Source organism: Oncorhynchus kisutch, linkage group LG11, assembly GCF_002021735.2.
Source record: "Oncorhynchus kisutch isolate 150728-3 linkage group LG11, Okis_V2, whole genome shotgun sequence".
NCBI classification, from domain to species: domain Eukaryota; kingdom Metazoa; phylum Chordata; class Actinopteri; order Salmoniformes; family Salmonidae; genus Oncorhynchus; species Oncorhynchus kisutch.
Genome location: NC_034184.2, coordinates 91,419,339 through 91,434,648, shown reverse-complemented (window position 1 = coordinate 91,434,648; position 15,310 = coordinate 91,419,339). Strand labels below are relative to the sequence as shown.

General features: G+C 47.1%; 1 protein-coding gene across 1 annotated transcript; it reads left to right on the top strand.

Moving 5' to 3' along the window:
* The first annotated feature begins 9,623 nt into the window (after positions 1-9,623).
* On the top strand, positions 9,624-13,612 carry klhl34 (kelch-like family member 34). Its single transcript, XM_031836488.1, has one exon. The coding sequence runs from the start codon at positions 9,882-9,884 to the stop codon at positions 11,676-11,678; it is 1,797 nt and encodes a 598-aa protein (XP_031692348.1). The 5' UTR covers positions 9,624-9,881; the 3' UTR covers positions 11,679-13,612.
* The last annotated feature ends 1,698 nt before the right edge of the window (positions 13,613-15,310 follow it).

The following is a 15,310-nucleotide window of genomic DNA, read 5'->3' as shown; positions in this document are numbered from 1 at the left end:
TGTAATCAATGAACCTAACATGCTGACCGACACGTTGCGTGCGCGAGCGTCGCAAAATAAATTTAGAAATGTTATTCAAATATTGCACCCACACTGCTGGCGCCTGCCAACGAGTGTCTGCGTTGCCAAGGGCTAATATAGAAGCGCTGAAAGTCCTGCCTCTACCATCTCCTCATTGGTTTATAGAAGCAGGTACCTACATGCCATTTCCTCATTGGTTATACAAATTTGGGTGATTGATAGACGAAATGCCGGTTGTCGTGGTAAAAGTGTGGATGCCAATCACCATATAAATTCAAAGATGAATAAGCCTGGAAGGAGGAGAGATGACTAGAAACGATTCGGTTGGCTTGTTTTAAGTGTGGATTAATTGTCGGATTAGAAGACCTTGTGCATTTCAGGTAAAATAACAACTCAATGTTTATATCCCAGGACAAATAAGCTAGTAACAGCAAGCTAGCTAAATAGGACAAATTAGCTAGCAAGTACAAGCTACCTAGCTAATTTGCCATACATGTTTAAACCTCTTCATCCGCCCCCACACTTTTTCGAACATTCTGTTAAAAATCGCGCAACATTTCAGCGCCCTGCTACTCATGCCAGGAATATAGTATATGCATATGATTAGTATGTGTGGATAGAAAACACTCAGACGTTTATAAAACTGGTTAAATCACGGCTGTGGCTATAACAGAACTTGCGTTTCATCGAAAAGCGCAGGAAAATCTGATCACTGAAAATGGGAAAATATATCCATGCGCCACTTCAACCCATTGTTAAACGTGAACCACATTAAATGGAGCAGAGGTTGCAGGAGCTACAGCTTCCACACGATGTCAACAGTCTTGTCATTTGCCTATGAATTGTTTCTTTGTCAAACGGACACGAGGCTTCACATTTCTTCCGGTCTCCGACCGGATATTTTGGTGGAGATTTATCCGGACATCATTTCCAGAGGCACAGCTATAGAAAATACATCGCCTTGTGATGAATTTGATCGCTTATTAACGTTTACTAATACCTAAAGTTGCATTACAAAGGTATTTCGAAGTGTTTTGTGAAAGTTTATCATCAACTTTTTTAATTTAAAAAAATGACGTTACGTTATAAAACGCTATTTTTTCCTGGATCACACAGTCTTCATAGATCGATATCTAGGCTATATATGGACCGATTTAATCGAAAAAAAGACCCAATAGTGATGTTTATGGGACATCTAGGAGTGCCAACAAAGAAGATGGTCAAAGGTAATGAATGTTTTATATTTTATTTGTGCGTTTTGTGTAGCGCTGACTATGCTAATAATTTTGTTTACGTCCCCTGTGGGTCTTTTGAGGTGTTACATGCTATCAGATAATAGCTTCTCATGCTTTCGCCGAAAAGTATTTTAAAAATCTGACTTGTGGCCTGGATTCACAACGAGTATAGCTTTAATTTGATACCCTGCATGTGTATTTGAATGAACATTTGAGTTTTAACGAGTGCTATTAGCATGTAGCGTATCACATTTGCATTTCCTGATGTCTAGTTGGGACGTCTGCGTCTCAGGTAGGAGGAAGAGGTTTTAATGCTTTTTGACCTGTCCCCAAATTAATGTCATTGGTTCAGAGTTTGTTTTGATATTTTAACCTGTGTGTCGTGATCGCGTTTGGTGTGGGGGGACAAAATAAATGTATGCACGATAGCGCACGATGGCACATGCGCGCAGCCGGTTTGGGTTCCGTGTAACTCTCTACCCCAGACCACTTGACCTCTAGATGACATGGACACCCCATGCAGGCCACTACAGGTACTGCGATCTGATTGGACAAAACAGCCATACCCATCACATGCACAATGCATGCTTGCATCATGCTCCAATGAGCATCCTCGACACCTGCTGGACCACACCCCCTTTCTCTAAAAAAGAAGGACATCATCTCGGACTCGGCACCATTTGGTCGAAGCACTTCAAGGAGACAACTTCATCCAGATACCGGCAAAGAGCAAGAGACCCACTGTAGAAGATTCACCACACTACGGCTAGATCAAATCAAATTAAATCAAATTTAGTTATATAGCCCTTCGTACATCAGCTGATATCTCAAAGTGCTGTACAGAAACCCAGCCTAAAACCCCAAACAGCAAGCAATGCAGGTGGAGAAGCACGGTGGCTAGGAAAAACTCCCTAGAAAGGCCAATACCTAGGAAGAAACCTAGAGAGGAACCAGGCTATGTGGGGTGGCCAGTCCTCTTCTGGCTGTGCCGGGTGGAGATTATAACAGAACATGGTCAAGATGTTCAATGTTCATAAATGACCAGCATGGTCGAATAATAATAAGGCAGAACAGTTGAAACTAGAGCAGCAGCACAGTCAGGTGGAAGTTGAAACTGGAGCAGCAGCATGGCCAGGTAGACTGGGGACAGCAAGGAGTCATCATGTCAGGTAGTCCTGGGGCATGGTCCTAGGGCTCAGGTCAGTTGAAACTGGAACAGCAGCATGGCCAGGTGGACTGGGGACAGCAAGGAGTCATCATGTCAGGTAGTCCTGGGGCATGGTCCTAGGGCTCAGGTCCTCCGAGAGAGAGAAAGAAAGAGAGAAGGAGAGAATTAGAGAACGCACACTTAGATTCACACAGGACACCGAATAGGACAGGAGAAGTACTCCAGATATAACAAACTGACCCCAGCCCCCCGACACATAAACTACTGCAGCATAAATACTGGAGGCTGAGACAGGTCTTCCAGATCTTCCAGACCCCCACTCCCACTAACACTACACCTGCACCACACACACCGTTTCCCAGTCCGGAACTGGTAGCTCCCTAGTATCGACTAGGTGCACCTATTTCCACTCTTTATACTTACTTTTTCTCCCTGCCACCTGAAGAAGCCCAGCAGGCAGAAACGCGTCGTGGCTGGGATCCTCGTAGATTTGTGGTGCAGCTGTGAGGAAGGCAGGGTCCAGGCCCACAACAATCTCCACCTCTGTTCAAAACACCACCCAGCACAGGTGGTCCAACACGCCTGTTGGACTGGACGGAGGGTCTTCCCCTCTCCAAATCTACCCTTCAATCACATCTTTAAGGCCTTCACGTGACCCTCCCCCCGCTGCTCCAAGGGGCTCAGAGTTGGAGCGCACCTTTGATTCATGCCAGGGATAAGACACTCTAACAAAGCGATGCTGCCCTATGCGTACCATTCCATATCTCTTTAAAAAAAACACCAGACACTCTCACCGAAGAGTATATGGGGTTTGACTAGCAGCCAACTACACGCCTTCGCTCCCGGCAGAGCTACTCACTGGCCTGCTGATTCAGTACCTTGACAGAATGAGTTGGGAAGTTCAGCCTCTGACCGGCTGGTGGCCATCGATGTCTCCATCTTATCAATGGCCGTTATGATATTGTTTAGGACCTTGAGAGTGGCTGAGGTGCACCCATGACCAGCTCGGAAACCAGATTGCATAGCGGAGAAGGTACGGTGGGATTCGAAATGGTCGGTGATCTGTTTGTTAACTTGGCTTTTGAAGACCTTAGAAAGGCAGCGTAGGATAGATATAGGTCTGTAGCAGTTTGGGTATAGAATAACTCAGGATTTTTATCTAGGATTCCCAGCTAGTGTTTCTATTGTGCACCTCTACCATGGCAGTGCCACTACATAATCGTTTCCAGGCTTTAGGTCAATCTAAATGATCAGGGTGAGTGTACTGGAGAAACTAGGAATATTTTTCCTTGCCAGGTATAACCCTCACGAAGGGATATTTTAGGGTAGGGTCTAGTTTTCTGGACTCTGTACCATGCAGGAACACTCCAGGGGGCCCCAGTGACACCTCGGTAAGGGATAACATAACTACTAACCAGGCTCTCTGTAACCCTGTAGACCAACAGATAAACCCCAGCCTGACTACCAATAGCAATACCACAGGGGTTGCTGGGGGTACACAGAAAAGGTAGGTGCAGGTAGAAGTTAATGCTGGGCCTACAGTGCCTTGCGAAAGTATTCGGCCCCCTTGAACTTTGCGACCTTTTGCCACGTTTCAGGCTTCAAACATAAAGATATAAAACTGTATTTTTTTGTGAAGAATCAACAAGTGGGACACAATCATGAAGTGGAACGACATTTATTGGATATTTCAAACTTTAAAAAAAAATCATAAACTGAAAAATTGGACGTGCAAAATGATTCAGTCCCCTTAAGACAGGTGCATAAATTTGGGCACCCCAATAGAAAAATCACATCAATATTTAGTAGAGCCTCCTTTTGCTAAAATAACAGCCTCTAGACGCTTCCCATAGCCTCTAATGAGTGTCTGGATTTTGGACCATTCCTCCTTACAAAACATCTCCAGTTCAGTTAGGTTTGATGGTTGCTGAGCATGGACTACCCACTTCAAATCATCCCACAGATTCTCAATAATATTCAGGTCTGGGGACTGGGATGGCCATTCCAGAACATTGTACTTGTTCCTCTGCATAAATGCCCGGGTAGATTTTGAACAGTGTTTTGGGTCGTTGTCTTGTTGAAATATCCAGCGCCGACATAACTTCAACTTTGTGACTGAATCTTCAACATTATTCCCAAGAATCTGCTGATATTGATTGGAATCCATGCAACCCTCAACTTTAACAAGATTCCCAGTACCGACACTGGCCACACAGCCCCACAACATGATGGATCCCCCACCAAATTTTACTGTGGGTAGCAAGTGTTTTTCTTGGAACGCTGTGTTCTTTTGCCGCCATGCATAACGCCCCTTGTTATGACCTCTTTGGAGGGCTGTTTTGACCATTCTCACCATCCTTCATCCTTGCCTCTCCGATATTTTACTTGGTCTGCCACTTCTGGCCTTAACAAGAACTGTGCCTGTGGTCTTCCATTTCCTCACTATGTTCCTCACAGTGGACACTAGCTTTTTGTAGCCTTCCTCTAAACCATAATGTTGAACAATCTTTGTTTTCAGGTCCAGTTCAGATAAGGTCCATTTCTGTTAGGGTCCAGTTCAGATAAGGTCTAGTTCAGATGGGGTCCAGTTCAGATTCTGTCCAGTTCAGATGGGGTCCAGTTCAGATAAGGTCCAGTTCAGATAGGGTCCAGTTCAGATAAGGTCCAGTTCAGATAGGGTCCAGTTCAGATGTGGTCCAGTTCAGACAGGTATGAGTTCAGATAGGGTCCAGTTCAGATAAGGTCCAGTTCAGATGGGGTTCAGATAGGGTCTTGTTCTGTTAGGGTCCAGTTCAGATGGGGTCCAGTTCAGTTGGGGTCCAGTTCAGTTGGGGTCCAGTTCAGTTGGGGTCCAGTTTAGATGGGGTCCAGTTCAGACAGGGTCCGGTTCAGATTGTGTCCATTTCAGATTGGGTTCAATTCAGCTTGCTTGTATCATGACTCCAGTTCAAATAGTGTCCAGCTCAGACAGGGTCCAGTTCAGATGGGGTCTTGTTCGGTTAGGGTCCAGTTCGAGATGGGGTCCAGTTTAGATGGGGTCCCGTTCAGATGGGGTCCAATTCAGATGGGGTCCAATTCAGATGGGGTCCAGCTCAGATGGGGTCTTGTTCGGTTAGGGTCCAGTTTAGATGGGGTCCAGTTCAGATGGGGTCCATTCAGATGGGGTCCAGTTCAGATAGGGTCTTGTTCTGTTAGGGTCCAGTTCAGATGGGGTCCAGTTCAGATAAGGTCCAGTTCAGATAGGGTCTTGTTCTGTTAGGGTCCAGTTCAGATAGGGTCCAGTTCAGACAGGGTCCAGTTCAGATAGGGTCCAGTTCAGATGGGGTCCAGTTCAGATGGGGTCCAGTTCAGTTGGGATCCAGTTCAGATAGGATCCAGTTCAGATAGGGTCCAGTTCAGACAGGGTTGAGTTCAGATAGGGTCCAGTTCAGATAAGGTCCAGTTCAGATAGGGTCTTGTTCTGTTAGGGTCCAGTTCAGACAGGGTCCAGTTCAAACAGGGTCCAGTTCAGATAGGGTCCAAATCAGATGGGGTCCAGTTCAGATGGGGTCCAGTTCAGATGGGGTCCAGTTCAGATGGGGTCCAGTTCAGATGGGGTCCAGTTCGAGATAGGGTCCAGTTCAGATATGGTCTTGTTCTGTTAGGGTCCAGTTGGAGATGGGGTCCAGTTCAGATAGGGTCCAGTTCAGATAGGGTCTTGTTCTGTTAGGGTCCAGTTCGAAATGGGGTCCAGTTCGAGATGGGGTCCAGTTCAGATGGGATCCAGTTCAGATAGGATCCCGTTCAGATAGGGTCCAGTTCAGACAGGGTTGAGTTCAGATAGGGTCTTGTTCTGTTAGGGTCCAGTTCGAGATGGGGTCCAGTTCGAGATGGGGTCCAGTTCGAGACGGGGTCCAGTTCAGACAGGGTCCAGTTCAGACAGGGTCCAGTTCAGATAGGGTCCAGTTCAGATGGGGTCCAGTTCATATGGGGTCCAGTTCAGTTGGGATCCAGTTCAGATAGGATCCAGTTCAGATAGGGTCCAGTTCAGACAGGGTTGAGTTCAGATAGGGTCCAGTTCAGATAAGGTCCAGTTCAGATAGGGTCTTGTTCTGTTAGGGTCCAGTTCAGACAGGGTCCAGTTCAAACAGGGTCCAGTTCAGATAGGGTCCAAATCAGATAAGGTCCAGTTCAGATGGGGTCCAGTTCAGATGGGGTCCAGTTCAGATGGGGTCCAGTTCGAGATAGGGTACAGTTCAGATATGGTCTTGTTCTGTTAGGGTCCAGTTCGAGATGGGGTCCAGTTCAGATGGGGTCCAGTTCAGATGGGGTCCAGTTCAGATGGGGTCCAGTTCGAGATAGGGTCCAGTTCAGATATGGTCTTGTTCTGTTAGGGTCCAGTTCGAGATGGGGTCCAGTTCAGATGGGGTCCAGTTCAGATGGGGTCCAGTTCGAGATAGGGTCTTGTTCTGTTAGGGTCCAGTTGGAGATGGGGTCCAGTTCAGATAGGGTCCAGTTCAGATGGGGTCCAGTTCAGATGGGGTCCAGTTCGAGATAGGGTCCAGTTCAGATATGGTCTTGTTCTGTTAGGGTCCAGTTGGAGATGGGGTCCAGTTCAGATGGGGTCCAGTTCAGATGGGGTCCAGTTCGAGATAGGGTCTTGTTCTGTTAGGGTCCAGTTGGAGATGGGGTCCAGTTCAGATAGGGTCCAGTTCAGATAGGGTCTTGTTCTGTTAGGGTCCAGTTCGAAATGGGGTCCAGTTCGAGATGGGGTCCAGTTCAGATGGGATCCAGTTCAGATAGGATCCCGTTCAGATAGGGTCCATTTCAGACAGGGTTGAGTTCAGATAGGGTCTTGTTCTGTTAGGGTCCAGTTCGAGATGGGGTCCAGTTCGAGATGGGGTCCAGTTCGAGACGGGGTCCAGTTCAGACAGGGTCCAGTTCAGACAGGGTCCAGTTCAGATAGGGTCCAGTTCAGATGGGGTCCAGTTCAGATGGGGTCCAGTTCAGTTGGGATCCAGTTCAGATAGGATCCAGTTCAGATAGGGTCCAGTTCAGACAGGGTTGAGTTCAGATAGGGTCCAGTTCAGATAAGGTCCAGTTCAGATAGGGTCTTGTTCTGTTAGGGTCCAGTTCAGACAGGGTCCAGTTCAGATAGGGTCCAAATCAGATAAGGTCCAGTTCAGATGGGGTCCAGTTCAGATGGGGTCCAGTTCGCGATAGGGTCCAGTTCAGATATGGTCTTGTTCTGTTAGGGTCCAGTTCGAGATGGGGTCCAGTTCAGATGGGGTCCAGTTCAGATGGGGTCCAGTTCAGATGGGGTCCAGTTCGAGATAGGGTCCAGTTCAGATGGGGTCCAGTTCAGATGGGGTCCAGTTCAGATGGGGTCCAGTTCGAGATAGGGTCCAGTTCAGATATGGTCTTGTTCTGTTAGGGTCCAGTTCGAGATGGGGTCCAGTTCAGATGGGGTCCAGTTCAGATGGGGTCCAGTTCAGATGGGGTCCAGTTCGAGATAGGGTCCAGTTCAGATATGGTCTTGTTCTGTTAGGGTCCAGTTCGAAATGGGGTCCAGTTCGAGATGGGGTCCAGTTCAGATATGGTCTTGTTCTGTTAGGGTCCAGTTCGAGATGGGGTCCAGTTCAGATGGGGTCCAGTTCAGATGGGGTCCAGTTCAGATGGGGTCCAGTTCGAGATAGGGTCCAGTTCAGATAGGGTCTTGTTCTGTTAGGGTCCAGTTCGAAATGGGGTCCAGTTCGAGATGGGGTCCAGTTCAGATGGGATCCAGTTCAGATAGGATCCTGTTCAGATAGGGTCCAGTTCAGACAGGGTTGAGTTCAGATAGGGTCTTGTTCTGTTAGGGTCCAGTTCGAGATGGGGTCCAGTTCGAGATGGGGTCCAGTTCGAGACGGGGTCCAGTTCAGACAGGGTCCAGTTCAGATAGGGTCCAGTTCAGATGGGGTCCAGTTCAGATGAGGTCCAGTTCAGTTGGGATCCAGTTCAGATAGGATCCAGTTCAGATAGGGTCCAGTTCAGACAGGGTTGAGTTCAGATAGGGTCCAGTTCAGATAGGGTCCAGTTCAGATAAGGTCCAGTTCAGATAGGGTCTTGTTCTGTTAGGGTCCAGTTCAGACAGGGTCCAGTTCAGATAGGGTCCAAATCAGATAAGGTCCAGTTCAGATGGGGTCCAGTTCAGATGGGGTCCAGTTCAGATGGGGTCCAGTTCAGATGGGGTCCAGTTCGAGATAGGGTCCAGTTCAGATATGGTCTTGTTCTGTTAGGGTCCAGTTCGAGATGGGGTCCAGTTCAGATAGGGTCCAGTTCAGATAGGGTCTTGTTCTGTTAGGGTCCAGTTCGAGATGGGGTCCAGTTCGAGATGGGGTCCAGTTCGAGACGGGGTCCAGTTCAGACAGGGTCCAGTTCAGACAGGGTCCAGTTCAGATGGGGTCCAGTTCAGATGGGGTCCAGTTCATATAGAGTTAAATAATTTGTAGAAATGGAACATCCAAGTCATGTTTCTATTCCTGTAGTAATGCTGTAGTATGGGTGATGTTGGTAGATAGCTCCTGTGGACACTCTGGACTCTTCAGTGCTGACTAATAGCTCTATTTACCCCTGAGGTCATCTACCGTGTGTGTGTGTGTGTGTGTGTGTGTGTGTGTGTGTGTGTGTGTGTGTGTGTGTGTGTGTGTGTGTGTGTGTGTGTGTGTGTGTGTGTGTGTGTGTGTGTGTGTGTGTGTGTGTGTGCAGACCCTCTCTTGAATATAGAGGAAAGGGCAGCGTGCGTACACACACACACAAACAAACACACACACTGACCCACACACACACATACAAACACACACTGACGCACACATACACACACACTGACACCCACACTCACATACAAATACACACACATGCAAACACACACTGACGCACACATACACACACACTGACACCCACACTCACATACAAATACACACACATGCAAACACACACTGACACACACATACATACATGTGTGTGGGGACAGATCTGGGGTGTATCATTGGGTCAGGGGACGTGGCGGTGTGTGCGGGTGTGTGTGAGTTTTACTGGGTGTGGGTGTGCGAGCATGTCTGTTTATTGGTGGCTGTGAGCCTGTGTCTGGGTGTGTGTGAGTTCAGAGGTGGTGGTTAAAACTCCTGTCACAGTGATAACGTGTCAAATGCCAGCGGGTGCAGACAGAGACACACAGAGACAGAGAAACCAACGACCGACACTCATCTCTCTTGTCCTCTCCCTCACCTCTCTCTTGTCTTCTCTCTTTCTTCTCTCTCAAAATCCATCTTTCGCAATCTTCTCTCTCTCTCTCTCTCTCTCTCTCTCTCTCTCTCTCTCTCTCTCTCTCTCTCTCTCACTCTCTTCTCTCTTTCTCTCAATCTCTTTCACCTCTCTCTCACACACTTCTCTCTCTCAATCTCGCACTCAATTTATCCCTCTCTCTCTCTACTTTCTTTATGGAGAGTTACTCTCTCCTCCACAGTTCTTACCAGAGTTCTGTTCTTTTCTCCGGCTTTGGGAAGCTGCGCTCTGACAGGAGGCTGTGTGATGTTGTCTTGGAGACGGGAGGCATGTCCTTCCCGTGTCACCGCGTCCTATTGGCCAGTTCCAGCCAGTATTTCTGGTGTTTGTTTGGTGAGAAGATGGAGGAGAGGATAGCTGCTAGCATTAGACTCCCGGCGCTAACTCCTGCAGGACTAGAGACTGTTCTGGACTTCCTGTACTCTGGATGGCTCAGCCTATCAGCTACCTCACTGCCCGTTGTTCTGGAGACTGCCAGGTACCTTCAGGTGGACACAGCTGTGTCGCTATGCGAGCGCTTCCTTAGCGACGGGCTGTCGCTGAGGACCTCATGTTTCTATGCCAACCTGGCTGAGCACCACTTCCTGCCTGACGCGCTGGCAGCCGCCAATCAAATCATCGCCATGGAGATGGCCACTTTGCTACGGGAGGACAGGGAGGGGCTTCTAGGGCTGAACGTCCAATCACTAACGGATGTGCTGGACAGGGATGAACTACCTGGTGTCAAGGAGGTGGAGCTACTGAAACTTGTGCTGGATTGGCTGGATGCTAACCAGCCTCTCCCATTGGTCCGCTGTAACCTGCTGCTCAGCCGACTCCGTTTTGGATTGGTTGCTCCCTCTGACATCACAACAATAAGCCCTGCCCACACCAACATGAACACGCCCCTGATGAGGAGTAAGGTGACGCAGGCGCTGGAGTATCATTGGCTGGGCTCAGCTAGACCAATAAGACAGAGCCGACACTCCTCTCTCAGAGCAGCAGCCAACCACGTGCTCCTAGTGGGGGGTGGGCCCAGCACTGATTGGCCACAGCAGCAGGTGCTCACCTTCGACCTTAGAGACAGGAAGTGGTCATCATTGAGCGCTGGTCTCCCACGACGACTGAAGAACCACTGTGTGTGCTGCGTCGGGGGGTTCCTGTTTGTGATTGGAGGAGAAGAGGTGAAGGGCGGAGCAGAGGGGGGCGAAGGGAAGTCTGTTTCTATGATGACAACTAATTGTGTGTGGCGGTATGATCCTCGCTTTGCATGCTGGGAGGAAGCGGACCCCATGCTGGAGAGGAGATCCCAGTTCAGCTGCTGTGTTGTAGACCATGTCATCTACACTATAGGGGGAACACACACACACTCAGACACACACTCCTGCCTGGCCTCAGTGGAGTTCTATGACATGGCAGCAGGTCATTGGCGGAGAGGAATTTCTCTGCCCCGCCCCCTTTATGGCCATGCCTCGGTCACCCTGGGAACTGGAATCCTAATGTCTGGTGGTAGCCATGGCAACCAGGACCGTACACAGGTCAGTATCCAGGAGGGTAATCAGGGCAACTGTGAGGTCCTCTTCCTAAATATGGTTGCTAGGGGTGGAGTTTGGGAGAAGCGAGCACCGATGTCCATTGGCCGTTTCGGTCACCGCATGGCAACTGTTGCTGGATGTGTCTACGCGTTACTAGGAATGTACGAGCACTACTGCGATATTGAGCGATATGACCCACTCGCTGACCAGTGGACGCGCCTTCGCCCAGTACTCATTGGCTCGTTCGACTACGGACTGGTGGCAACAGCAAATGGGAGGCTGCTGCTGTTCGGAGGCAGGAAATGGCGGGATGGACAGGAAGTGAGCGTAGCAGGTGTTCTAGAATATGACACAGAGAGAGACCGTTGGGCCGAGATCTGTCAGCTACACACTCCTCTGACTGGAACACAATGTGTTGTGATGGCTCTGTCAGACTAACACACATCTGACTGGAACACAATATACAGGGAGTAGAAATAACATGGCTATATACAGGAAGTAGAAAATAACATGGCTATATACAGGAAGTAGAGAATAACATGGTTATATACAGGAAGTAGAACATAACATGACTATATATAGGAAGTAGAAAATAACATGGCTATATACAGGGAGTAGAGAATAACATGGTTATATACAGGAAGTAGAACATAACATGACTATATACAGGAAGTAGAAAATAACATGGCTATATACAGGGAGCAGAGAATATCATGGTTAAATACAGGGAGTAGAGAATAACATGGTTATATACAGGGAGTAGAAAATAACATGGCTATATACAGGGAGTAGAGAATAACATGGTTATATACAGGGAGTAGAAAATAACATGGTTATATACAGGAAGTAGAAAATAGCATGGCTATTTACAGGGAGTAGAAAATAACATGGCTACAGTGGTTCTTCCTTTAAAAGTTGCGTTGTACTGCCACACAGCTTGAGGGCTGCTGCGGATTGCACGTTATTTAAGTGTCAGCCATTGTTGCCATTAAGGCTAGTTAGTATTAATGCTAGTTAATACTAGTTTGACCACCAGAGGGAATGTTTGAGAAGCATTTGACTGTATTAATATTGGCTGGACTAGAGATTATTTTTTTGTAAGAACATAGTATATGTGATTGATTTAGCTTAAACCATTTGATTAATATTATGGTGTTTCTATTCCAAGAAAAATGAAAAACGAAACCCTCAGGGTTTCCATTAGGAAAATATGGCACTGTACAACGCTGTACTAAGTGACTGCGAGTGAAGAGGAAAATAATCCTAACATTTCTACACCCTAATTGTAGGCTAACCAATACCCAAACGGAGATTCAGTGAAAATTAAAATCTCATTGATTTACCAAGACCAGTCCCCATGCTCAGAGCAGCACAAAACGGTGCTGAAATAGTTGACCACACGCGGGTATAGCTATGTTCAAATCCTATCATAACAATTGGATGACTTTGTTCCAGTAAGAAACAATTTGTTGCCTTCATTAGACTACTTTATTCTGAAAAATTAATCTGTAAATCCTATAAGCAAAGATGAACTGGTGAAGGCCATCAAGACGTTTTGGCTTGAGAAACTGACGATACAACAATGCAACAAATACATTGATCATTTCAGCAAGGTTTTGCCAGTGGTCGTGGATCTGGGGGGAAGTGCAACTAAAATGTAGCTGAGATGTACTGTACAGTAGTGGAAATAAACATCAGTATTTTAAAAGTATTTTGTATTGTTATTTTATTAACGAAAGCATAAAGATGTTGATGAACATATACTGTGTTAAACTTTAGAGTACTTAAGCAACGAATACATTGCAAGTTGGGTGGATTTTCTCACCTACAGTGGCCGGGCTATTAAACTAATCATGGATAACAGATCGGCTCTCGGAACTCATTAAGAGGTTGCTTCTTTCTTCAATATGCTTTAAATGTCACAAATAATTTAACCCAACATGAGCAGATGAACTTGGTCAAAACATGTATTTAGGGTTAGGGTTAGGGTTAGGGTTAGGCGGCTTCTATATGAAAATACTTGCAGATCAATTCATTCTAAATGAACATCTAAGGGGTTGTCACGCCCTGACCGTAGAGAGCTTTTTATGTGTCTATTTTTAAGTTGGTCAGGGCGTGATTTGGGTGGCATTCTATGCTCTTTTCCTGTGTTTGTATTTCTTTGTTTTGGCCTGGTATGGTTCTCAATCAGGGACAGCTGTCGATCGTTGTCTCTGATTGAGAACCATACTTAGGTAGCATTTCCCCACAGGGTTTTTGTGGGTAGTTGTTTTCCGTATCAGTATTTGCATCTTATGGGACTGTTTTTAAAAAATGTATTCTCTTGTTATTTTTGTATTTAGTGTTCAGTTCAATAAATAATATGAACACTTACCACGCTGAACCTTGGTCCTCCACTCCTTCCAACAGCTGTTACAGGGGTGTTTTTTGTTAGGGCAAATCTGGTCTGTGAGAATATCTAAGGGGCTTTTATATAATTACAACGCAGGGTTAATAATAATAATAATCGTTGGATAACAGATCGGCTCTCGGAGCTCATTAAGAGGTGGCTTGTATCTTCAATATGCTTTAAATGCCAAAATGTCACAAATAATGCTGACAAATCATCACTGGACTCTCATTCCATTTCTTCTTCACGTCAACAAAGAAGGACTCTGCGTTTCAGAAACTCACTTTATGTAGAGTGGCTACAGTACACTGTGGTAAATAAAGCCGTTTAGAATTATTTATTTCTGTTTTAGAGGGTGAGTAACCAAAAGCCCACTGTGCCTAATTTTAGAAAATTGTCAGTCCGATAGATCAGCGTTCTAACTTCCCCTACATTTGTGTTTTGTTACATTTGTTACAGTTTGTGTGTTTATTTATTGGTGGAGACATTTTATTCTTCAATGCTTTGGCAGGTTCACACGACTTGCGCTCGCTGAACGCAACTAAACAGCACCTCACACTTGTAGATGACCTACTGGTGTATGTTTCAGAAACCGACACCGCTTGAAGGTGGGTGGTTCCTAAAACACAGAGGGGGATAATGATAGCCCATGCCCACGACGAGCCATGTGGAGGCCATAGGGGGGTCAAGGCTACATGTGAAACATTGCGACAGGTGGCCTACTGGCCTCACATGGAACAAGACGTGGCACAATATGTTAGGGTGTGTCTAGTTTGCTGCCAGTTTCAACCCTCCAAGTCACTTCACAGAGCACCCCTGCAACGCAAGGATGTGTCTTACCCCTGGAGCTCGATCTAGATCGACTGGTCGGCCCAGTTGCCTCTGGCTGACCTGGCAACAAGTATCTCCTCACAGTGACTTGCGCATTCACAAAGTGGGTGGAGTGCCTGCCGGCAACCAATGACACAGCGAAAACCACTGCCGTTCTTTTGCTAAACCACGTTGTCAGTCGTTTCAGCCTGCCAGGAGAAACCGGGATCAGCGACAGAGGAACCCACTTTTCAGCAGCTGTAATGACCGAAGGCTTCTGGGAGTCAAAGCTAAACTCCACATCGCAGTTTGGGCAGGGTAGAAAGGAGCAACCAAAGAATCGTCAGAATCTTGAGGAAGTATGTGGCAGCCAACGACAAAGATTGGGACCTCAAACTCCCATTGGTACTGATGGCGATCAGAGCCACACACAACAGGTCTACAGGAATAACACCCTTCGAGATGATGACGGGCCGGCAAATGACACTTCCACTGCATCTCCTGTACCAACCCGGAGATGTCGCCGCAGCCGCCGCCTACACAGCTCATGAATACGTGACCGACCTGCGGAACCATCTACAGACTACCTTTGCGTATGCTCAAGGACAGTTGGAAAGAAGTGCAGAAGGTGACAAGACCTATTACGACAAAAAGGCCTCACACCAGATGTTCGAGGTCGGGGATAAGGTGTGGTACTACATATACGCCAAACCAGCGGGCATCGCAACAAAGTCCCTGCCCCACTGGACGGGGCCACACGAGATTGTGTTTGAGCTATCACCTGTAGCTTACCAGATCAGAATCAGCAAAGATCGACAAACGCCACATTTAAAGTGGGTCCACCGGAACCAAATCAAGTTGTACCATGGGA